Raw genomic sequence first — 26,410 nt, 5'->3', positions numbered from 1 at the left:
GACCTGATAAGATTCTTCTTATATTGCTTCGTTTGTCTTAACAACTGGTACTATTGAAACCAAACCCACAAACTGAATAAATAGCAAGCATGCATGCAATATGGCATTCTTCTTTGAAATGATAAAGCATGTTTACTGCGCTATCCGCAGATGTACCATACATTCTTATTTCCTTTTACTTTCTTAAAAAGCATGAAGTGCTGCAAGCTGTACCAATGCTAGAGATGGCATTTGTTTCACTGTTAGTCCGCCAATGAATTAGTAAAGATACAAAATGGATTTCAATGACAATTCCAGCCTTGAGAAAGCTGCTATTGTGACCATGGTTGAGTTAGCCTGCTGATCGCTTCCTCCTTAATGTAATTTTTAATGTTATATAGCTGTAGGTTAGATGTGAAGCCATATATTAGAACTATCATTTCCACGAGTAGTTTCAAAAGAAGTGTCTTCATGATTAGGACATAGATTTTTTTTTTAAATGCTATGCTGTCAGTTTAATAATGCCATAAGACCTCAACCTCAAAATGCCTTATTTTGAAGGGGCACGTTTATAAACGTGGAACTCCCAGAGCAAGAAATTTATGTAGTATGAGGTCTCTTAATAAAGTTTTCATGGTTGAATTGTATGCTATTAGCACAAAGAACGAAATTATAAAAAACTTTGGAAGGCTGCTTATGAAAGGAGCGTGGGAAAACATCCATCACCAAAAAGTGGGGATGCATGGGGAGCAAACCTGTGAGATTTACTTCAAAAAACAAGAAAGCTTCTGTCCTGTCAGGAGGTTTTGGAACAGGTTTTTAGGGCTTGGGAACGATTGTGTGAGAGCGTGTTAGCGCCGCACAGGGAGTTGAGGCCGTCGATTTTTTTACCACCGTGAGTTTCAAGTGTTGCCTGAATGCTGCCAGCTCCAGGAGCCCAGCTAGCGGTGCGAGAATGGCGAATTTTCCGCTAGGGAAAAATACAACTAATGCAACGTGAGGGTCGCTCGCCGGTGCTACGAGCAGGGCAGAAGCCTAGGCCGAGGGGGAGCCCCTGCCCGCCCGCCGGGGGCGCGGTGCCGCCGCGACGCTCCCCGCCGCTCCCCCCGCCGCCCGGGGCTGGCTCGCCGGCGGAGCAGCGCGGCCGAGGGGCAGGCAGAAGTTAACTTCCACCTGCCCGGCACCCGCCGCTGCGCCGGCGGCAGGAGGCGGGGGCGGAGGCGGAGGCAGGCGGGGCAGCCGAGGACCCGGCTCAGGCAGGCTCCGAGGGTCCGGCCGGCTGTAATTCCCCCCTAATCCCCGCTACGGCGGCGCTTCCCTGGCCGAGCCATGTCTGCGGCTTCCCCGCCATGCCGAGCCTAGCGGGGAGCGGGAGGACTGGCGGCCGGGAGGCGCACAAAATGAAGACCCTGATGGTAAGTGCATTGTTGGCACTGCTCATCCCAGCTCCGGCGGCGGGGAGGAGAGGAGCGGCGCGGAGCGGAGCGGGGCTGCCCCGGGCAGCCTGCGCACGCCCCAGCCTTCCCCGGGCTGCATCCCCGCGGCTCTTCGGGATCACGCGAAGGCGGACAAAACCCCGGCGGCGGCGGCGAAGAACTTTCCGCCTGCTTTCTTTTATTCGTGTTGCTCGTGTTTTGGGGGTTTTGTGTCTGTGTGCGATTGAAGGAGCGTATAGAAAACCAATCTGCTTAGAGGACGAGGCTGGAGGTAGCTGCGCGGGGGAGGGTTGGGGGAGCGCTAGAATCCCCAACACTCGTTAAAATGCACGAATGAGATGCCCGAAGGGGGACGGCTGCATGGGAACGGGAGGCGCGGCGGAGCCGGGTACCCAGAGCGGAGAAGAGGCAAGGAAGCAGGGCTGGGGGACAGGGCGGGAGGCAGGGAGCGGGCCGGCCAGGGGCAGGAGGAGGAAGGAGGGGGTTCCCCACTTCTGGCACTTTTGCCGTGTCTCTGGCGGCGTGAAACTTGCGGGTGCCGCGGGCGCCCCGCTGGCCCCCAGGGCGGGAGGAGCCCGCTGGCCCCGGCGCTGAGCCGCCTCTCTCTCTGCCCCCCGCAGCGCCACGGGCTGGCCGTCTGCTTGGCGCTCACCACCATGTGCACCAGCTTGTTGCTCATGTACGGCGGCATCGGCGGCGGCGGGGGCCACCCGGAGCCACCGGGGCGGCGGCAGCAGGTGGCGGCGGTGCCCAGCCGCCCGCCGGGACGCGGTCAGCATCAGCCGGCGCTCCCCGTCGGGGCTGGCCTCCTGGAGGGCTACATCAGCGTCCTGGAGCACAAGGTGAGCCTCCTCCCGCGGGGCCGCCCCTCTCACCCGGCTCTCGGGGCAGCCGGGGACCCCGCGCTGCCCCGTCCTCCCAAGGGGGCCTTGCAGAGCTCTCCTCCATGTCCTCTGTCAGGTGGCCCGGCCCCCGCGGCGGTGGCCCGGTGCCCGGGCGGCCGCGCCGTCGGGGCTGGCATCTGCAGCCTTCGGGTGCCGTCGCACCTGGCCCCGGGTGCATGGATTAAGGGGGTCGGGACCCAGCGTCCAGCTTGAGGTCAGGCCTTTGTGGAGCGTTGGTTATCTCTTCCCTTGCCCAGTAGAAGATGGAGGGTGTTTTGTTTCCGCTGTTGGATGCTAGAGGTACACTACAATTGTGTGTTTATGGTGATGTTAGGAAGGGTTAAAGGAAGAAGTTTAGTTAGAGGAAGTGAAAGGTAGCTTCAGTAGGTAGGTGTTTATTCTTAGCTCATTGTGTTTTGGGAAACTGAAAAGAACTCTATCTCTTGCACAAATGACCTTTTCATCCTCCTCCTGGGAAGCTGAAGTTGTCATAGTCTCCATTCTAGAAATGGGGGGCAGCTCTTTAATGGTGAATAAAATGATGTCACTCCCCTTGACACAGGAATTACCAGGCTGGATTGTCGGACTGTAATACCCTTTCACCAGAGATCGGCAGGCTAAGCTTTTGTATATCACAGGACAGACGTAATGACATAAAGTAAGCAAGGTGGCATATCCATGCTGAAGAGATACTCGAGCTTCAGTAATTTTCTCAGAAGGCAGATTCCTGTACTACTTACACAGTGGTCTGTTTGTTGCATTTACCTAGAAGCTCCAAGGACCCCCTCTGCCAAAACCCCAGATAATGTTTTGTACACACACTTCTTGCAGTAAAAATTTTCTCTAAAAAATAAGCAAGGAAAGTGAGGATTCTCAGCTTTCTCATGTTTTCACATCCAGGCTGACATCTTTCTGAAAGATACGTTGTCAAATAAGTTACCGGGCTCAGTTTAGAGGTACTGTGTGAAGAGTACTGACTTTGATATACAGAGATTTTTATTGTTCCTTCTGGCTTCACTTTCTATGCAAGAGTTATCTGTAGGGCTCTTAACACAGAAAAATAGCTTGTGATGGTCCCTTGTAGGCTTTATTTGCTTTCTTACATGGTTCTCCTGGAAATTCTCAAATGTAATGTCTGTATAGAAAAAGCAGGTTTGGCCATGGGGCTTCCTACTGTGTGAGGTGTTCTCTTGCAATTCTTTTGTTCGTCTTGAACATGACTAGTGATGATGAGTTGTAGATATATATGCACACAGTTTTTGTAGCAGTAGTAACTGAAAGAGCATCTATGGCTTTTTTAGGGTGTATATGTGAGTAGCCCTCTGACACTGGTAACCCCTTACCATTGGTTTCTCCTGACTCCCAAGCACCCCTTGTTAATAGAACTTAAAATGACTGTTCTGTGTTCATTATTTTCCAGAGTAATTTTAATGTTTCCCTGTATTTTGGAGAAAACTGATCCTCTGGCTTTTTACTATATTGTAATATGGCCTAAAATCCACAAACACTCCATTTCTGAATTTCATTTCACATAGCTCATGCTTTACAGTAATAATCTGCTGAAGGTCTAGTAAGTTGTCCACGTGACTTCTGTGGGTCAAAAAGAAGATTGTGCAGTCCTTGCTGTGTTCCCAGCTTGCTTTGTTTTATTTTAATGCACATGAGATCATGCAGAGAGCTGTGCCACGGTGGTATGCAGAGCAGTGAGGACACTGTATTACCATAAGGAGATGATGGGGGAGAGAAGGTCTTTGACTCTTAATAGTGCATTTGTTTTAGTAATGTAACAAACCCATATATTTAACATGGATTTACAACCCCAGAATACATATGTTTCCTGCAGAATAAAAAACAGAGAATGCAAAAGATTGCAGGCATTAATGGTTTGGGAAAAGAAGGATGCAGCATCGGTGATGGTGAGAATAGGGAGAAAGACTGCAAGAACTGAGAAATGGTGAAAATGGAGAACCCGTTTTTTGGGTGGGACACTGATGAGTGCAGGGAAGACAGCTTGAATAGCAAGCAGCATGGAAGTCCAGCCCAAAGAGAGGAAATGAAGGAATCGGGGGGTGTTAAGGAGTATTAGGAGAGCTGCAAGAGAGCAAGATAAAATTGTGTAGCTGTGAGGACATGATACTTGAAGAGACGGGGAGGTCTGGAAGGAGATGAAAAGTGCATGTTGTTTGAGGACAACAGGCTTGGAAAGGTGAGGGAGGAATGACTTCAGCAATGGTACGTGTTATTTTGGTGGCACAGAGGTGACAGTGCAAAGTAAGAGTGGATGGTAGATTTTTCACAATACAGCTTCCTTAGTTTCTCATACAGAATCTTGGGATTATCTGTCAGGTTGAATGACCTGAAGCTGAAGGACCGTTATACAAAATTAATCTGTGGTATGTGTTCATGCATGAATGGCAGTTAACAGTAGACTAAATGTCTAGATCATTCAGATTTAGGAGCTGAAACGTTCTTAACTTTAGAAAGACTTTTCTAGATCGCATAGTTTGCTTTAATAGGAAAACCTAGTTTCATATTTGTGGTGGTGTACCTATTCTGACGCAGTTACTGAGAGTAAGTATGCACATATATGTAGAAGCTATATGATAAGTACTGAAGTTATTATTAATCCATAATGACAGTATGAGTATTGAAACATACAGAAGCTGTGTTACATGGTCCTATAGACATTTCTTTTCAGGGATAAAATTTAAAAATTATCCACATTGTGAAATATCACGTATTACAAATGTCTGTCACTACTAGCAGTGCAGTTCATTTAGTCGTGGTGGGTGATCGTGTATGGACACTCTTTACCAGAAAATCAAGGCACTTAGTAAAGTACCAATGATTTTGAAATACAGCTTGCGCTATTGTAATCACCAATTATTTTCCATTTTTTATTTTCTATTCAGGAAGAATTGTAGTTCCTTGTCCATCCTGTCAAGATAAGCAGGCAGTCTCTGAGAATACAGCTAAAATACATAATACTTGTTTTACTGGGTTGAAGAGTCTTTTTGCAGGAATCCATTGTCACTTGATTAGATTTGTGACATTTTGTTTTTTTAATACTTTGCTTTCATGGTTTCTGCAAGCCCATTTTTTCCCTGAATCAAGCAGCACAGATCAGAACCCATGTTCTTAGCTTTAGCAGCCTTTCACCATTTTAGCAGTGCAAACTTCATTTTTGTTGAACTCTTAAAAAAAGAAAATTCAGAAATGCAGTGTATTCAGAGATTGGTGCTTGGCATTTCACCTCTGCATGTCCCAGAGCAACAGCAGTTGACAGTCATTTTTGATGGATGTTTGAAATGAATGAATGGTATCTTTTTTTGTTCCCAATAGCCAGATGTTTATGTCCTAAAAACTCTCATTTGGAACAGAAAACATGGTTTGCTGATAGTTGTTGCTATTGAGAGGTCAAGGACCGAAACGAAGTGAAGTAGCAGCTGCCCTTCTACTTCAATGAGCTGTTGCTTCCTGCAGAAGCACATTGGCAGAGTTTAGCTATTGCATCTGTTCTGCAGTTACAAAGGACAAGAGTCCCAGACTGTCAAATGAACATCTTTCATCCGTTCTTTGAGTGTAATCCTGAAATTACAGAGGTTTTGTCACTGGCATTGAGAGAAGCAAAATTATGCTGTTCCATGGGGAGGCATGGGGATAAGACTTTCTGTTGATTTATCATAGTGCTAGCAAGAAATTACAATGCTAATATTTTTAAAGCAATTACTGCATACAAATAAGAGACTGTTAATGAAAGTGGGAAACCTAGCACTATTCCAGAACTTGCAAGAAATAAATATTTCACCATTATATTACTATTCTGAAATGAATGTGAGAACATGTCTCTGGATAGTTAAAAAGCTTTTTACCCAGTATTGACTCAACAGTTGGTACTGTGAATAATATATGAGGTTTTCATGTATGTAATTGAATAATATTTCAAGCCATCAAGGATTTTGTTTCTTAGAAAATGAAAAAAATTATCAAAATCAATCTTGCAGTCAAAATGTATGATTTATTAGAACTACATTTAAATACCTTAAGAGAGCATTGAGATCAACATGATAATTGATCACAATGATTTCTTAATTTATGATAATGTAAATTATCATGTGCAAAGAAATCTTTGTGATCCCTTTACATTAATACAGATCAGAGAATAGTGTAGTTGATGAAGTGTTTGAGGAAGACTTATTCTGCAAAGAGTGCTATAGCTCCTGGATCTCTGAAACACAGTAAGTTGTTCTGGGATGAAACTATTTTTTTTGAGGATAGTAAAATTTGTGCACTTCAAATGGGGGGGGGAGGGGCGGGAATGGGAACCTTGCCATGTTTTGTATTCTTTTTCATAAGTATTAGATAGAAAGAGTTTGGAATTTGAATTTTTACCTAAATTGTTAAACCGTTGACATTTTTGGGCTGAATAGTTGGCGGGGGAGTGTCACTAAACGAGCCTTCATATCTAACTTAAATGGACGTGGGAAGGAATTAAATTAATTTGAGGGTTTTAGTGTCTTTCAAATGAATTTATCACAAAATCATAAGGTATATTACAACAAAACAGCCTGTCTTGCCTGTGGTGGGATTGATCCCACTGAATTGAAGTAAACCTCGTACCATGATTTCATTACATGTTCCTATTTGCCTCTGAAATTCTTACCTGCAAAGGAAGGAGCATAAACTTCATTACACAATTAAGTATTTGATGGAGCTTTTGTTGTGTGAGAGATCCACAAGGGGGAGACTTTATTCTAGAATAACCTTGTGGGGGGCCGCTTCCATCGGTCAGAGATCTAGGCAAGATGGGAATCCAAAAAGCCCCTTGCTCAGTGTTGTGTTGGCTTCTTGGCTTTTTTTTTATTTTGAGGTAGTGTAGTTACCTTTTATGCTGATAAGCTATAGGTTTATTAACACCCTTATAAAGTTGACAGAGTAAAAAAGCCCCAAATGTTAGTACCATGAGTCAGAGAATGTAACTGAATAGCCAGACAATTGTTTTACCAGATTTACCCAACATTTGAATAATGACTATCTTGTGCTTTATATATTCTTGCTTTTGAGCTATTGTAGTAGTGTGCTTTTTCAGCCTAACAAATTGTAATACAGGATTAATTCATTTTTATGACCCTTGTCTAAAATTTGTAGCAGCTTCTGTGTGCACTAGTTGATAATACTTAGTGTGAGGTACAGAGTGAGCACACAACAATGATAGGAAAGAAGGTACAGTTTTCTGTTTTCCAGGTTGCTTGGCTCCTCTACAAAGAACCAGTAGTCCTAGCCTGGCACTGTTCCTACTTAGAATATCTTGAAATATTTTCAAATGTTTACGTAGAAGTATCAGTTAGCTGTTCAGTTTATGCATTTATTTTTTGAAAAAGGCCATGTTCTGTAGTTGAACATATTTTTTGTAGAATTCTGATTCCAGTGTCTACATGAGAAAAAACACAAATATTAGCTATCAGGCTAACAAAAACAAGTAATATTTTAGTTACCACTGTGGCCTAATTCTTTCTAAAATAAGTGCTGTTAAAGAAGAAATGTTAACTAGTAGAGGTAGTGACTGCAGGCAGAGATCAGGACCTGTTGCTTGAAATAATTGTCTAAAAAGAGTACAGGTACTATTAAATATTCAGATGCCCCTGAAAATTGAAAGATGTTTGGTATGCATGGTGTTTGGTAATACATGGTGTTATTACATTCATTCATATAACACGATCCATAAAACCCTACCCAACTACAAACTATCTCTGTTCTGATCATTTTCTGGTTATTGAGAAGATAAAGGTGAGTAAATCATAGTCATTATATGGAAAACAGAGAGAGTCTTTGAGCTCATACCAGTTGAAGATCTTGCCCCATGTAATTTGTGACGTTTTGTGGTGTAGCTTTATTCTTTCGTAGAAACTGAAGAAAGAAGGGTTATTTCAGAGACTGTATCATAAAAACTTGATGATTGATTTCAGTACAAATGTAAATAGTTGGTAGATGGTTAGGTCAAGACAGTGCAGAATTGTGGTTTAATTTTCTCACATTTTAAAAAAGTCGTATCTCACAGGAATACCTGATACCATAAATTGGTCATAATAAGTTATCTTGTTTTTACAACTGACTGAGACAAAGTACTTTTTCTTTTTTTTTCTTCATAGAAGAAAAATTGCAGAAGCATGAAGATGTTTTTATTTATTTTGCGCTTCTGTTTTTTGATTGGTTCTGGATTATAGCCTTTATCCTGAACTGTGAAGAATGAGTAAATATGCTCTTTCCCATTTTATGAATATCCTATACAACCCATTTTAATAAGTGGGTGCTGTCTGTTTCCCTTGTCTGCTTCCCTATCTTCTTTTCTGAACGTGCAAAATTCTTCATTTGATGGATATGCAAAATACTTCCAGGCAGGGAATTGGTGACACTTTGTCTGCTAGTGAAATTTGCCTCTCTCTCATGCAAAGCCCTTTAATTTTTTTTCTTTTCATTTTCATCATTAGTTTAAATGACCACATTTATATTTCTAGTATTTGCTGAAGTATATTATATTTGATAACCATTTAAAGTTACCATATTGTGCACTTTTTTCCAACAGTCTTTCACTGTGAGCATTTTAGGCTATTTTCATCTTCCTGTGAAGACAAAGTGTTCCTTTGAAGGGTTTTAATCCTTAGTGGAAGCAAGTCTGAACTAAATGAGATTTTCAATGACAGGAAATGTAATTTTTGTTCACAGCTGATGGATATCTCTCAATAGAATTCCTTAAGTTCTCCCTTTCTGCTTGTCCTGGGGCATAAGTGGATATTGAGTGTCATCCTAACTATGTGATATCCTCAGCACAACAGACTGCAGGTAGTTTCCGTTTCCTGGTGACCTTCCTTATTAGTTTAACCTGTATTGCTCAGTAACGCTCTGTATGCACATCCTTGATGCTGAGGTGGCATTGATAGAAAGAACTCAGTGTATTAATTGAACTTCTAATTAGGGCAATTATGATCAAATCAGCAGTCATTTGGTGCTGATATAAGCAGATGTGACAGCACAAAAGCTGCTTTGAAGGAGAGGTGAGACACCATGATGCTTCACCTCGTTGTTTCACCTCATCCCTAAGCAATCTCCATTAGTCATTACTCTTTTGCTCTGATAGTTAAAGCTTAAAGCGTTAAGACCAGGTCAATTACTGAAGTTTGCTATCAGCTGTAAAAGCAAGCAGTTCAGAAACTGCTATTAATTGTTCTCTGTTCTCATTCTGAAAATATCCAAATACAGTTAAGAGTAAGAGTCACATAGCAAATGAGGGGACAAGTCAAAGCTGAACCCTTCTGCATTCAGAGAGTCGGGAGAAGTGGAGCTCTGAGGTGCCCCTTGATGATGATATGAAAGACAGAGTTGGGCACTGAGGAACACGTACATATTCCTGTAGAGACTATACCACATGTGAACTGACCTTAGGCAAATCTGGTAATGCTGTTAGTGCCTGGACTGTATTCAGAGAGGCATACAATGTCAGGGAAACACTATGTGTACATTAACTGCAATTAGGAATACCTAGATTCTTACTGGAACCTTGTGAGAAAACTTCAGAACAAGATTGGGTTATTTTAAAACACAGAGAGAGCAAACTGATACACTTAATAGATCACTAGTGTATTTTTTCATGACGACAGTGAATACTATGAAATGTTCATTGTCCAAGAAGAGGAAGCAGTAATGAATTTATATGGTATACAGGCAGTATAGGTTAGGTTTTCTTAATTCAGATATAATAATCTGGGCAGTTGTAATTAACATGGAACAAGAATATATAAATGTTTACTTCACTGTCAAATACAACATGTTAAGGATTTATTGCAGCTGTAGAAAAATACCCATTGCAGAGTGGATGGCTTAGTAAGAAATAACCTGGAAGAGGAGAATGTTTCTCAGTGAACAGTCAACACATTTAGAATATGCATTTTTGTTTAGCAAATACTGTGTTTTAATTTTAGTATGTTATTAGCATCCTCAGATATGGGCAAGATGTTAATATTACAGAAACAAAATATTCTGTAATCTTTGTACTGTTGGACCAGTATTAAATTAGTCTGTATCTTGCCCTCAGCTATAGCAGGTCATAAAAGTAGATGTAATAACACTCAGCAGAGCATCAGTCTAAGAGTTATCTCTAAGGAAAAGAAAAATTCAACAGTGCAAGTTTGTGCAAATGTACATCTGTATCAAGCTATGTGCACAGGAAAGTTAAAGGACTATTGTTATGCTTAAGATATGGCTCACTGAGAAATAGGCTTCTAGAGACTGCATTCATCACCAAGCACATGGTACTTACCAGTCTGGCCTCTTAAGGTTAAAACCTTTTCTCCCATTTTGAGACACCAGGCTGTTTCGTAGATAGTGACGTGAATTACGTTCAGGCTCTTCACCTTCTAAACTTTCGCACTTGTATGGCATTCTCTGTGGATGGACCTTTTTTTTTCTGTTTCAATGAAATTCATCCTTGTGACTCGTATGAAACATAAGCATCTGAGGAAGCTTATAACTGAGGTAGCAGGAAGGTAGCATGTGGTTACGGGCTAATAAAATGTGACACAGCGATCCCAATGCTAGTGGAGGCTGGGTCAGTAAGTCTGGGTAGTGTAGTTCGAGACAGGCTTGTTAGCCTGAGTTTGAAAGCAGAATAGTCACACTGTGTCTGAGCAAGTGACCCAGACCTTTGGCAGGTACATTTCTTGTGGAGCTGGGCTGGCTCTGCACTGTGTTTTCCTTGGCATTGGGGGTCAAGACAGGCTGAAGCTACGCATGGTGCCTAGGGAATGGTGGTAGAGACATGCCCTAAACATTTCTGGATGATTCTCAAGTGTGGTGCCAAGGACTGAAACTGCATCTGAAATATTAGCTGTTCTTTAACTTTAGCCATCCAAACTATATACACCATGTATTTGCCACAGCAAAGATATGCTTAGAAAACATTATGATTTCCAAGACTTGTCTGTATTCCTTATGAGAAAGCTTTTGGCCAAATGCACAGCAGCAGTGCTCTCCCAGGCTTAGCCTCAGTCTTTATCCAGAGTGCAGAGGCTCACAGGGAGTAAGTATGTACTGTTGTACAACTGGTGCTGTCCCTTTCCTGCTCTGCCCTAGCTTTCGGTATGGCATCTTTGTGTCAGTCTTTCAGACACTTGGCTAAATTTTATCCTTGGAAATTAGAATAACAACAAATGTGCTTCAAAATTTTGTTGCTGTCCATTGTTCCTAATGCTGTGGTGAAAGGGTTCGTTTCACACAGCATACTGGTTGACTCTGTAATAGGAGCATAAAGCCTCAAAATACAGCCAGTGGTCTGACTGCAGCTGCCAGAGTGAAGCAGTTAATGTACTTTCTCAGCTACCTGGGCCAGGATAATTGTAGATGAACTCCTTTCTAAGAATGAAACATAACAATATCCTTAGTATTTTGTTTAGACAATTTCTGTCTCAACACTTAACACTTATATTCAATAAAATGGTTATTATTGATGATTATCCAAAATACATTTTACAAATTGAAAACCTATGGCAAAGTCACCGCTGTTTCTGTTTGTTCATCTACTTATGTATTCTCTTTGTAACACTGCTCCAGATTTCCTTCTGTTTTTAATAGTGATTCATGAGCCCTACGAAGACTGAGACAGTTTGTTATAATATTGCTCCCATTATCCATGAGAACTACCTCGGACATGAATGGCACTATACATAATAACCAGCACTTCAGTAAGGGTTTTCCCCTCTTGCCGAGCGCCAGCTGACATGATGTCTAAGCATATGTCTATATGGGATTTTGCCAGCAGACAGGAGTGTGCGCTGCCCTCCCTTTGAGCTGGTCGGAGATGCACCAGCTTCGCTCTGGCAGCTGAGTAGCTGCAGTTAGCATGTTGCTAAGCCAGAACTAATAAGCTTGACTGAGAGGCAGGGTTTATTATCTTGGGCTCAGCAGTATATTTGGTGTGGTTATATAGCTTACACCACAGAGCTTCTCTGCATCCTACAATCTTGACACACAGGCAGAGCTTGCTTGTGGTTGGTTGTATGGAGCATGGTCAGTATTTGCTTGCATCTCCCTGCAAAAACCTGCTAATTCATATCCTAATGGTTTCCTAACCCTGCTCCAGAGGAATATATTCAGTCCTGTGCCACACCACCAAGAAATTCCTACCTAATACGATTGCAGAATATAACACAGCCTACAGATTTATTGTACTATTGCACACTTCTCAGTGTTCAGTCAGAAGTCTTACTTATATACCTCACAGTACTCTTGTTGCTTAAATTTTGATTGTTAGATCGCCACATGCTTAGTACACTTAACAAAAAAAGACTTTTTTTTCAGCATTTCTCTTTTGTACAGCAGCCTAATACGATAGATGCTGTTGTGGATCAGGTTTTCAAAATCTGAAATGAGACCCTAAACTAAGTTCACAGAGCATGATTTAGTCATCTAAGTCACCATTTATGATAAAATCTGCTGTTTTCATTGGGCATATACTTATCAAAGAAAAATATTTAATTGCTTTGCTTTAAAAAATCATGTTTGAGAATGAAACTAAGAGGTTTTTTGCTTGTAACATGGCTATTTCTATATACATACGTTATTTCATTTATAATGTTTGTGTTTTCATTTGTGTTTTCTGGTATTCTTACCATGTATATTTCTTTGGAAATGTTGACAACTGTCTTTATTTTGGTCAAGAAGAATTTTTGCTGATAAGTTATTTAGTAATATCTTCACTAATGTAAGAGTGCTGAGCCTTAATGTTACTCTTTCCGTATGTAATTATCATATTAATAGATTTAATTTTGATTTATCTTTTTTAATTTTTATGAATAGCCAAAAGCTCTGTTTTTTTACAAGTAGAATCTAAACCAGAGCTGATTCTTCACTTTCTCTGTATCTGCTTTATGTCTCTGTAGCAGCGCAAGGAAGTGATGAACCTAGTTATAGATAAATTGAATATTCTTTCTCAGGAGTAGTGTTGGTGTATCCCTGATGGTTTAAGGGCATAAATGAGGTACTTTGTGCAGCTGGCAGATGTGGAGGAGGGATATCAGGGCCAGGAGGGTATCTCTGGTATTAATGTGTCTGATTTCTTCCAGCACAGTGATCCCTTTTGATCTGCAGCAATTTGTGCAATACAGAACAGCTTTCAGGGTATCTTTAATTATGCCTGTGGACATTTTGGCCTGGAAAGTGAAATGAGGCTTTAGCATCACCTTTCACTCCCAGCTGTGCTGATTTGAAACTTTGCACAGCTTGTTACCCACCTGTAAGTGTAGCGATCATGTTTCTGCTCTCATGAAAGGCACTGAATGTGCAGCAGCCTGGGCTTCGGTAGAAGGTGCAGCCGGCTCTCAGTTTTTCTGTCAGAGCTCTCATTGCTCTCAAGATGGAATAGCAACATATCCTATATGTACATATACATATAACCTGTAATAGCACATATCTTCAGATCAAACCTAGATTTGAGACAATTCACAGGACCTGAAAATCTGTCTTTGAGGTTTCATATTGATACGGAGTACAGTGAAATGGCTGAGTTAGAAATAGAGTTTATGCTAAAACCAGACAGAGCCATTATGCTTATATCGGTGCTCTCAGACACATGTAGAATAAATTGATTGATGATAAGATGCATCAGCTTTATTAAAGTTTCTCAGAAATGATTTTTTATAATTATACCAGTTCCTAGGGATATTTTTCAGTGTGTTATGAAGATGACATATCCTATTTGTAGTGCATAATGTGAAAAAAATGGTTTTAACATGACAATTAGTGTCCTAACATTTGAACTTTCAGGTGTGATTGTAATTTTCATGCTCTATAGCAAATAAAAAAAAGAATAATTCTACTGGAAGGTGCAAGAAATGATCTCAGCCATGCCATACTAAATCCAAGGACCAACAGTTATTTAAGTTCTCCAGACTTTAAAATTGAGGGCATTGCTCACAGAAGTGCATTAAACCTTGTGACTGAGATCAGAGGTAAACCCAGCTATAACAGAGCACTGTGTAAGCCAGTTTAGCTGAAATTGTAGTCCCATTGCCTCTTGACTGTGGATGATGAGGTTGCATCTGCTTGTCTTTTTGTTTTATTGGAATCGCTTTTTTGTGTACCAGTCTGCACAAAGCACTGACACTTTGAAATTCAAAAGAAAACTAATCTGTAAAAAAATAGTAAGCTTTATAGTTTCTTTTTGTTTCCCTTGGAAAACAAATAGATCTGTCAATTATTTTTTTTCTTTCATATCCTGTACTTTACGTCAGTAAAACTACTGAAAATTACATTACATTGTGTTTATTAGAGTTGTGCTTCTGTGCAGTAATACACGTAAGACATCTTATACTGCCTTAAGGATTAAGTTAAGCTCCTTTGTCAAGCCTGTTGGTATGGCAGGACTGTTAATCTTTAACTGTCAGAGTCTAGTTAGATCCTTCTTTAGACTGAGGCCATGTCTAAGTGCAAAGAAATTAAAATGAATCAACTCTCCTAGTATTTACGCCTTCATATTATTGCACAGAGCAATCAATAAAAAGAAAAGCTGTGTTAGACATACATATTTCTATAAGAAGATTGCATTTCAAGCTCTTATTTAGCAGCATCATAATTTGCTTTATGTTTATGCTTGTGAAATATGAAGACAAAGTTGACAGAAGGTGTTCAAAATATTAAAATCATGAAAATAAGACATGCAGTGGGTGACAGCTCATTGAAAGGAGGACAGGGGAAACTTTGTAAACCTACATTTCCTAATTAAAATTCTGCAGCATTGTCTACAGTATGTTCATGTTTTATTACATCAGTAATTACTGTTACATTTTCCTTTCAAATTTCAACATTAAGTCACAAAAGAAGAAATGTGCTATAGTTGCAGCATATTTAGACAAGGCAAGACTTGAAACAAAACTGTATGAAAAGAATGGTAAAGCTGGGAGGCAAAGTTAATTTAATTGTGAAAGATTAAAGCTAATATTTTAGACCCACAGGGTATGAAACTGGTAGTAAGGAACCACAGTACTGTGCCATACGTAGCAAAGGCTAACGTTTCACTGTGGATGTCTGTACTGTTTAATTAATGTTGTCCTAGCTAAAACTTGTAAAGAGGAATTTTTAAATAATTATTTGATAATAGCCAACTAGTGCAATTTGTGCAGATATTCATTCAGAGTGGTAATGTGCTCATCCAATGAAGTGATACAGGTTGTATGTTGAAGCAGTAAGCTTTTGGGTGTGGTAGATACCTAAATTATACTTTTCTAATCAGACTATATTTTTTTGAAATAATAGGAAAGGAAACCCTCAACAAGTAATGATTTTATTTTGGATTCTCTGTCAAATATAGTTTCAAGTGGCTTTTTTTATATTTTACACACACATAATTTTCCCATTTTCTGAAACGAGATTCCTTCCCTCAGCTCATTAAATACTTTGTACTTACATGTCACCTTGTTTCTGAGGATCTGCAAGTGCTGTAGAAGCATTAAATGGAGACTCCTGTCTTAAAGTACAGGAGCATTAATTCCGATACATAGGAGGATAGTGAAACAAAAAAGTTGAAGCCATAGTTTTCACCTTGAGTGTCCAGCAAGGAATTTCAGGTAGGAGTTTGAAAAGTGCTGAAGTGTTGAAAACCGAGAGGACTCAACCTTGGGATAGGTGCACGAGTAATCACTTGAGATACCTGACTTCCATGCATGGCTTGGAAATGAAATTTCAGACCTTGTCCTATATAACACTGAAGCTACTATATACGGTGTATTGGGAGAGTTATGCACCTGAAATGGATTTGAGCTACCTATTCTGCTGTGTAGAGCTGCCCAACAGAAAAATACTTAAGTGCACTTTCAGTCCAGCCCTTCTGCTTGAGCAGGATCATGGTGGAGAATGGTTTAACCTGGATAAAGATAACAAAAAAGAACGCAATTTGTGGTCTTGAGTTAGGGGTTTTACATGGAAACGGTGCATAAAGCATTTGAGTTCCTGCTCCGGAAGCTGTTAAAGCACATATTTTGAGAAGCATATAAATTGGAGGTTACAGCCTTACCTTGTAACTTTCCAAAGAGCTTTCTAGTCTGTTTTACCAAATTGTGTAAGTCCCCCAACTTCATCACATGTGGCAATGTTAGATGTCGTGCGAGGCTGCCAGATTTAGCCCCTGTCAGGTTGTAGTCAGACACACAGGAACAGCAGTCCTTAACCGCAGATCTAGTTGGTGCCTGAAGGAGGCTTTTGAAGACCACACTGCTCGTTTTGGCTTTCTGGTTCTGTCCAAGTGTCATTAATTATGTCTGAGACACTGAGATCTCACTCTGAATTAGTACACAGCACTTAAATAAATAACCTGATTTTCAGAGCATGTTGAGCCACATGCACTTTGCAACAACTCTGGTGATTTTGGGCAGGTTAACTCTTTAAGCATGGTATCTGATATGCGTGCGCACTATTTTGGGCTCTAATAAACTTCAGTGGGGCGTGCACATACAGCCACTGAACAGCATTAAGTAGGCACCCTTGGGTCCTTGGGGAAACTGTGTATTCATCATACTGGCACCAACTACTTAAGTTCATTGATTTATTATGCCTTTAAAATATTTGGTATATATTTCGTGTTGTATTGTGCATTTGAAATCTATTATGTGGCATTATATTAAAATATATATTTGGTTTAAAAATGAAATACATGAATTTCATTGATAGGGAGAAGAATCATGATAGCACGGCTCGGATTTCTCTTTGCATATTCAAGTAATCCCATCATATTTTAGTGTAAAGAAAAATTAAAATCCTTGCCTGACTGCAGAAGACAACTAACAAATAGGATGACTTAAAATGTATTTGAATATAGATGTGCTTGTATAGAGTACCTGACTGATAGTTTTGGAGTGAGAAGTCTATCACAATCATGAGAACAGTTTGGTAAGAGTAGGAAAAGATCTTTCCATATACCTGGAAAGATCATCTTTAAGAACAAAGGTAGGAGAAGTCTTCAGACTGCCAGCTCAGTCCTTAACCTGTCTATCAATGCTGATCCAGAGATTCCCTGGACATTGAGTTGTGGCAAAATCTCTTGAGGTGTGACTATATTTGATCTAGTAGATGAAAACAGTAGGTCTGCTGAAATTCTGTAGACTGTAAGGGCATCCACCATATGCTTAGTGTTTAGATAGCCCTTGGGCTTTTCTGCCTTAAATTTGCAAAGTCTGAAGAGGAAGTACAAAAATTATAAACACAAAGATGCAGATACAAAAAAATTCAGTTATTTTCTGTATAGCAGTAGTGACATACAGGCAACTGGGTACAGAAATATAGGATTTATGGAGTATCATCTTTGAAAAAAATGAAGGTCATCTTTCAGGCTTAACTTTTGTTAACAGTTGTGTACAACTGAAGTCTTAATGACCTCAAGTTTTTTTGCTTTCTGTGGATTAGGAGTAAATATTTTTCTCTTCCCTTTCAAAGGGTAAAAACAAAGATAAGACAATTCTGTTCTTCTCATTTAATTGGGAAAGTTGGAAAAGAGAATTGCAAGTAGTGAATCCTGTTATCATGGATAACAAAACTGCAATAAAAGCTGCACTGCACAGCTTTCACTCTGAACCATTCTGATCAGGCACTGAAATACACATATTCCTGCCATAACATTGTAGCTTAAGCTAGATACATGACTCACAAATGGTGAACCCTGACAAATAATCCATCAAGTGATGTTGAGACTCTGTCAGGGAAGGCAGCCTCAAACAACCTTTTTTTCCCCTCCTTTATTGTAATCCATCAGTTCTTGTGCATCTACTATCGGTCTTGTACTGGCAGACATTCTTCTGACTTTCTCTCTCTTTGTGTTTCTTGGGAGAGCAAAAGCGTAGCATTGGGTAACTAAGGCCATTGCCACCTGCTGCTTTGCAGAGCTAGGAAGAGGCGCACAAGGTCAGGAAGCACTACAAATGAAATACTGCTATTCGAAAAGCCCAGTCTTGCTTCTGCTAAAACTCTGTGGAATCCTCCCCTGAAAATCAGCAGAAGCAGGATTAGTACCCAGGTCTGCAGCCCAATCAATTGTTATTAGCAGAGGCTGTCAATGCTGCGGGCACAGGCTTGCAAGATGTTAAGCATCAGCTGCTGATCACCTAATAGAGCACCTCTCTTACGTTGGCACATAGATATTTCCTGGTTCTGCTTTGAAGTGTTGAAGTCTATAGATCAATAACATTTGAAGACGGAAGGGGCAAGCAGCATGCAAGGTCAGGCCCTCTCTGTCAGATTCATACAGATTAAGGAAAAGAGTGGGAGGCTGCAGTCCAGGGCAAATAATTTTTAGGTCCCAAATACTTCCTACACTGGACATTTTTAAAAATCTTTGTATATGAGTCTCATTGTTAAAGAAGCACAAGAACTTAGAATACTGCAGAAGAAATCGGAGCCATGGTGTTAATACAGAATTGGGATAGGGGAAATAACTATATTATTTTCAAATATATTTTTTGGATTCTCTGTGTTAAAGGATGACAGCCATAGGAAGTGACAGTTGTTTTTCTATCAACAGGTCTAGGTTTTAATAAAATACAGACTTTGACGATGCTTATTGTAACATGTTACTCTGATAGTGTCTGTGCAATGACTATTTGTGAGGAATTCCTATTTGAGGGTTGATGTTTCATGGTCATCCTCACATCTGAGGAAATCTGTATGGTTTTATGAGTGATGCCAGCGTTACACAATTGAGGGACACTGAATGTCTGCCTTTTCATTCTTGAAACTAGCCCTGAGCTCAAGTCCCAGTGGTGCCCTGAAAGGCCAGAACTGCTTTTCATAAACCACTGACCTTTCTTCTTGATTATCTTTGTGAACTGGTGCCATCTTTCAGTTAATAGAACTTTGTAATCAGGCAGCTAAGAGGGATAAAGTAGAAGTGACAGGTTTTGCTGCTGGTTAGATGTTAATATGAGTCCTGAATGCCTTTTAAATATGTTATTCTAAACCTGAGAAAATAGAGAAGAGCATTTGTATGTATTAAAACGGCTAGGAAAACAAACAAAACCCCCATCTGATGAGGTTAAAGGATGTGTCACGGAACTTGGAACTGGAGATTCAGGTACAGAAACTCTTTATGAATGCAGAAATACAATGCCTTATTAGACTTTTGTCTGCTTTTTGGGGAGACTTAGCTACTTTAAATATAAATCTTGCTTGTAAATATTACTAGACCGTAACTGACTTCTGTTTTGGTTCTGTAGTTGAGACTGAAAGAAAAATTAAAACACCAAAATATTTCTGGAACTGGTCTGTATCACTTTCGGCCCCTGGTGGGAGTTAGAGCAGCTCCATGCTCTCTTTAAATTTATTCTCTCCTTTTGGTATTATCCTTTGTTATGATAAACAGAATAGTTCAATTCTGTACAGTTTGCTGCAGCCTATACTAATGGCTAAGGGAAGGGTTGGTGTGAAGCCATCCTTGGACACTTCACAATGTCTGCCTACTTGAACGCTCCTATATAATATTTTAGAAGTATGAAATGGCTTAGTGTAAAATAGAACCAGGCTAACTAGTCTTAGTTTGAAACCTCTGGATACTGAAACCTTTGCATTTCAAGATGAATGTGTCTGGATGTGCCCCAGGTTTCAGAGTGCCCCCTCCCAAGAAAATTGAGGCTCCACATCCTGAGATGTTACAGTCTTTCCATCAGTAAGGCATGTGGTTGGTAACTTTGTAGAAGGCATCAGCAGTGTATTTCAGGTGAGGGCTGAAAAAGCGGTGATGAAAGCTCCATGTCTCCTAACCTTGGCTCTAGCTGCTTTTCAACACTCAGCTCTCATTCCTACAGAGGCTATTGAGAAACAGTGAAGATGTAGAACAAATGCTGTCAGCACCCTCATCTGGCCACAAATTCAAGAACCCCGAGGAGTGCAAAGCAAATTGTTCAAACATTTCTCTAAACACTCATGGCAGATATATTCTTCTAGGAGTGATGTTTTCTACAGCACCTCCTGTGAAACGGTGCTTACCTAATGCTTTGTATTGAGAGCAGCATCTAAAGAAGGCAAATTACAATTGGCTTTAGCGAGTGATGTTTGGCAGTTCATTTGCTTGCTTAATATAGAAATGAAAATAGTATGACATTATGTGAGAAATACATTTATTCAAAGCCGTACAAGAAGTAGACTGCTACAAACAGACCTTGCTGTTGTTCCCGGCAATGGACTAACTGGCTCTGAGGGCAGTGCAAACAGGACAGAGTTACAGAATAAGGTGTTTATTTATGTTAACATTATTTCTTTAAGCCTTCTTGCAGAGCAGGCTCTGAGGTGCCTGGTGCTTTCAAACACAGGGCAAGGAGACAGTCCCGTTCTGTTGATTGTTCTTTTAACATGATAAACCTAGCACTTGCATAGCTATTGCTAAAGTACTTTGAGCCCTTAGGGTGAAGAGTGGATCAGTATTATGACTCATTTTAAAGATGAAATGCAAAGTGATAATTTCACTATAAACTAGGCAGCCTATGGGTTTGAAGTATTGTACAGGGCTGCTTCTTAGACTGAAAGGCAGCCTGCGTTGTTTGCTTGGGGACTGTTTCCTGGCCAGTGGCAGACCAGAAGGATCCTGACAGGTGATTGAGAGGTACAGCCTGGGTAGCCAGAGTAAGACTTACTCAGTTCACATCTGTACCCACACTTGCTGTACCTACTGCATGTCTGCTGTGATTATTTGACGAAAGGCAGCAAATTCTTATTTGTGTAATGGGGCTGACTTGCAGCCATGAAATGGGATAGAGAGTGAAATCAGTAGGGTTTGTGTGACAAGGTTTGGGTGGGTGGGTGGGTGGCTTCTGTGAGAAGCTGTTAGAGGCTTCCCATGTGTCCAACAGAGCCCATGCCATCTGGCTCCAAGACAGACCTGCTCCTGGCCAAGGCTGAGTCCATCAGTGACAGTGATTGAACTCTGGATAACTTATTTAAGAAGGGCAAAAAACTGCCCAACAACCTGCAGCCAGAGGAGTGAGGATATAGAAGAGCCACAACTCTGCAGACACCCAGGCTGGGAAAGAAGGAGGGGCAGGAGGTGCTCCAGTGGAGCAGAGATTCCCCCCGGCCCGTGGCGGCCCGTGGTGCAGCCCCCAGCCAGGCCGGCTGTGCCCCTCGGCGGTTCACGGTGGGGCAGATCCCCACTGCAGCCGGGGGGGACCCCACGCCGGAGCAGGGGGTGCCCGAAGGAGGCTGTGACCCCGTGGGCAGCCCGCGCTGGGGCAGGGTCCTGGCAGGGCCTGTGGCCCCGGTGGAGAAAGGAGCCCAGGCTGGAGCAGGTTTGCTGGCAGGACTGGAGCCCGTTGGCTGGGGCAATGCGTGAACCGCAGCCCGTGGGAAGGACCGACGTTGAAGTTCGTGGAGGACTGTCTCCTGTGGGAGGGAACCCAGGCTGGGGCAGGGGCAGAGTGTGAGGAGCTTCCCCCTGAGGAGGAAGGAGCGGCAGAGACAGTGATGAACTGACCGTGGCCCCCATTCCCGTCCCCCTGTGCCGCTGGCGAGGAGAAGGTAGAGAACGTGGAGTGAGGTTGAACCCAGGAAGAAGGGAGGGCTGATGGAAAGGTGTTTTAAGATTTAGTTGTATTTCTCATTGCCCTACTCTGATTTGATCGGTAATAAATTAAACTAATTTCCCCAAGTTGAGTCTGTTTTGCCGATGATGGTAATTAGTGAATGATCTCTCCCAATGAGCCTTTCATTATCTTTTCCCTCCCCTGTCCAGCTGAGGAGTGGAGTGATAGAGCAGCTTTGGTGGGCACCTGGCATCCAGCCAGGGTCAGCCCACCACAGGTGTTTTCACTTTTGTGTTAAGCATTTGCCTTACAAAATTGGTAAGTCATTAGGTGCTGAGTGCAGGTGAAACATCCTCATCCTTGGAAAACTTTACAGAAAGCATCACAACCAAGTATGTGTATTTTGTATGTGATTGTCATGTTCTTTTTTTGTGGAACAATTTGATGGTGTTAATTTTTTTTCACCCTGTGTGGTATATCCAACTGCAAAAGTAGCAGGCATTCTTTTTCACCTTTGCCGTTTAATCCAGTGGTTTGTGTGCCTTCACTGGTTTTGAAGATATGGGGGAGGGTACACCAGATTCTGTATTTTCTTACTGATAAAGCTTTTGGAAAGGTGATTCCAGCTATTGAAATGGCTCCATTGTGCCAGTTCAGATTTGCATTTCAGAATGTTTAATCTCACTTGCACTAGAAGTGAGGATATGGATGGGGTATGTAGTGTTGGGATATGGGATATAATTCACCTGTAGCAAATTTGTGATACATGGTGGATTTGGTTTAAAAAAAGAAACTGTTTGTGCTTTGAAGCCCAATGATGACAATATAAATTAGCTTTTAGCTATATCGTAGCTATCTGTACCTCAAATTATTTTGTGATGCCAGTGCTGAAGTGGAACATAGTGAAACATTTGTTCTCAAGTCAGAGAAGCAGCTCCTGGGTCTTCTTTCAGTAAAGGTTAAATTCTGTATTGGAAGAATCGTAGTCTTAAAAATGCCAGTTGTTCTTTATATATCTCATCTCAGTGTGACTTTTTTAAAAATTTTTTTTCCTGGTTGTTAGTTCCTTATCTTGTTGCATCTCAGTGCAGTCTGCTGCTGTGTATTCAAATGAAATATACCATTAAGATACATAACACTGAAAGCCTCCATTCTAAAGTCCAATGAGACACATTTTCTCTTTTACTAGTAGATAGCGATAATGTAAGTCTCTAATCTCATTAGTTCTAAAGAACCACCCCATAGCGCTTGGGTGCTTTAAAAAAGCAAGCAGTAGAAAAGAGATGATTAAGTTTGTAGAAACTGGAAAGAAAATGTTTCTTTTGAGGTAACAATACACTTACACTAGTTCAGTATTAATGTTCTGGAAGACAGTGGAAGAGTCTTTGATTCTGAAGTTAATTTGCCTGTGTCCTGCATAAGAAAAACTTAGTATTTTGCATTAGTATGTTTGTGATACAACTAGAAAATAGCATGTTGATATTTTTTACTATTTGTAATTCTTCTTACTGTCTATTCTTTATGCTGTTTATCTTCCCACCCTCAATGAGAGGAGTTGGCAACTCCATTCTTGGTTTTAGCTGCAGTGTTTATGATTATTCTCAGGTGTGTGTTGCTACTCTTGGCAATTACAGAAGCTATCAGCTCTTCATAGACATGTTAGTAAGTAGCATTATTGTTTTACTCAAGCATTTCAATTTGACTGATGAGTACATCTATATGGTTTTTGCAAAAGTCTGTTAAATGCATTTATTTGATATTCTGATATAATTGCCTGTGTTTGTGTTAATGCTATTTTCCAGAAGATTAAGCATATGCTATAGAATCTAAATTCCAGGTTTTGAGAGAAAAGTGCTGATGATTTCAGTGTTTGATTTAGATAGAAAATTAAGCTTGATAAGGGATAGACAAGAAGCAAGTGGTAAGAAAATAAACGTCAAATCAGCTCTTCGTGTATTTGTTACTCACCTGAGCGATTTTACTGTCTGGTTTGTAGGTCCTTCCTATGCTTCTGGATGTCACAAGTCTCTTGTTCCTTTGTGCTACTCTTAAATGTAAATGTCATCCTAAGTTTGTTTGTCGGCTTGTTTTGTTGAAAACATGGAAAAAGGCTAAAAGGTCAAACACATTTATCTTAATCCAGATTATTTTCAGTAATTGTATTTTTACTCCTCATTGATTCTAATGGGACATAATGTAATACATGTGCCCTAAAATCAATGTGAAATACAAAGTACTATTTATAGAATTATGAGTTAAAAAAGAGAATTTCCCATTATTATTCATGTAATGCTGTATTTGTTTTATCAGCTGCGCAGTATAATTTATCAGATATGGTACATTGCATCCCATTGAAATCAGAGAGAAATGGATATGTGACTATTCAGCATGCTCATTTATTGTAATGTTTTGGTTATTTAGGGCTGCTAAGGGTTTATTATTAGCAAAAGTATATTTTTGTGTGTACCGCAGTTACCCTGAAAATTTACCAGGTAAATTACTGCTCAAAATGGAATAATTTGCTGTAGCAGCATTTCTGATAGATGTGTCATGTCTTGTCTTTCCTCTCCTTCCTGTTCCGCTTGTCCTGTCACATAAATATTTTTTTATGCACACATATGCATTTAGAGAGTGGTGGTGATGATGAGGGGGTTACACCTGTATTAATGTAAGTCTGATTTGGAGTCTTGCTGCAGAGAACTCCTCGATTGTTCTGTAGGTAGTGAAGCAACCATCTTCAGAGTTTCATGGCAATCAGTGTGAAGACTTGCTATACATATGTCATCTAAGAGATTTATGGTAGAAGATGAGCCATATTAAGAAACAAGAGGAAGGACAATCAGTAATCCTAGGGTTATAGTACCATCACCTTGAATTTAAATAGTTATTGAGTGTACACTCCTCTCCAGAAAGACAGATGCTTATTTAACATGTCCATTGAGTTATAGAGAACTATATCATTTCTTAGAGAGTTACAATCTTAAACCTGCTCTTTCTCCTTGCCCTTTTCCAAAGCTTTATCTTGTCACTCTGAAAAATTGTTGGCCTGTAGGTACCTTAGTTAATAATCTCTTTTGATAGGAATGCATATGGAGCCATATTCTGGCCCCTTGCTCCACCTTCTGTGAGATAGTCGTCTGAAATTTAGTGCTTTTCCAAACTAGCTGCTCAAATGCATCCTTTGGTAGCATATCCTTCAGTAGCCATTGTGTCTTCTGGAATCTTAATGACTATTTCTTCTTTAGGATTATCTTGGCTTTCATCCTGAATGTCAGGTAGCCTGATTTGGTGAACTCTATATTAGGCATTCCAGGAATGTAGACAGCACTTTCATCTTGTACTTGGTCAGAATTTATTAAATGAAAATGTCTTGTGTTGGATTCTGATGTCCTGGAGTCAATACCAAATTCTTCAGTTACTTCTGTGGGGCATCTTAAGGGATAGTAATAAATACTGAAATATATTCTGTGATGGTTTTCTATTCTTTTGTTATTCATACACACACACACACTAATATCATTCTTTACTTTGGGACAAGCCATCTCTTGTCTCAAGGAAGCTAGGAGATACATTTCTTTTTGCTTCATTTTCCAAGAACTTCCAGTTAACATAGAATTAAAAGCCACAGTCCTGCCAGCATATATGCATAAGTTCAGATGTTGAGCTGTTCTGATAGTTGTATCAGTATTTTATTTAGTAATGTAGGTGACAGACAGCAGAGCTTGTACTGCCGACCCTCAGTTTTACAACCAAAGGATGCTGTAATAGCTCTAGCTTGAGCTGTAACAGACTGCTATCTATGGTAGAAAGTATTTTCACTGGAGAGCTATATGGGGATATACATGTTCTATGTGATCATGTAATACATAATAGTAACTTTCACACTGAAAACTGCTTTGGTTTCTGGAATAAGAGAAATCCCGAAATACGGAGGAACTTGTGTCATGAATCTTAATGCTGTAGTGTAGGGGTCCTTGAATTAGAAACTTGACTTGTTCATATACCATACACTCACAGCATTTAAAGTGAATTGGTTAAATGCAAAATTCATTGCTGGTCTCCCACCCTATACAATCATTAGCATAACCTCTGTTTTTTTGAAACCAGAAAATCTTTGAGGTTTTGTGATTTTCTTCCTTTTGGAAGAAAACTCTACGATCCCTGCCCTCCAAGACTTCAGTTTAAGTTCTCAGCTGGTCTGAACACAGTCTAGTATCATCCAGTCTTTTAAACACTTCTACAGCATTGGTCAAATGATTCCTATTGTCTGCCTGTGGCTGGAACTAACACAGTTCCCACTTATTTCTCCATAAGGTAGGTGTTTCACTTCAGGTGTAAGAAATGGCCTTTTCAATGTCCTTACGTATTTTCTGCAAGATTTCATTGTTGTTATGCAAGTGTGCCTCTGAAGAGGTGGCATGCCCTTGTGCTAACTTAGTTTTTGACATTTTAACTCACCACACAGAAGTGTGATACAGGGTCTGTTTTTATGCACAGGTTTGAGGAATAGAACATAATCCATGCACTTTTTAATCCACAATTGTAGTTTCATTACCTCTAATAGCTC

At 40.6% G+C, this 26,410-nt stretch overlaps 1 protein-coding gene across 3 annotated transcripts in view; it reads left to right on the top strand.

Annotated features, from left to right (window-relative positions):
• Positions 1-1,097: 1,097 nt before the first annotated feature.
• Positions 1,098-26,410, top strand: part of ST6GALNAC5 (ST6 N-acetylgalactosaminide alpha-2,6-sialyltransferase 5) — a 74,226-nt gene continuing 48,913 nt past the window's right edge. For 2 of the 3 annotated variants that reach the window (XM_055815393.1, XM_055815392.1), the window contains exons 1-2: positions 1,098-1,394; positions 2,036-2,257. In XM_055815393.1, the coding sequence (XP_055671368.1) occupies positions 1,329-1,394; positions 2,036-2,257 (288 nt within the window). In that variant the 5' untranslated portion in view covers positions 1,098-1,328. The remainder of the gene's footprint in view (positions 1,395-2,035; positions 2,258-26,410) is intronic. The other variant, XM_055815394.1, reaches the window with a different exon arrangement.

The sequence above is a fragment of the Falco peregrinus genome, chromosome 10, assembly GCF_023634155.1.
Source record: "Falco peregrinus isolate bFalPer1 chromosome 10, bFalPer1.pri, whole genome shotgun sequence".
NCBI lineage: Eukaryota > Metazoa > Chordata > Aves > Falconiformes > Falconidae > Falco > Falco peregrinus.
This window is presented reverse-complemented; position numbering and strand designations above follow the sequence as displayed.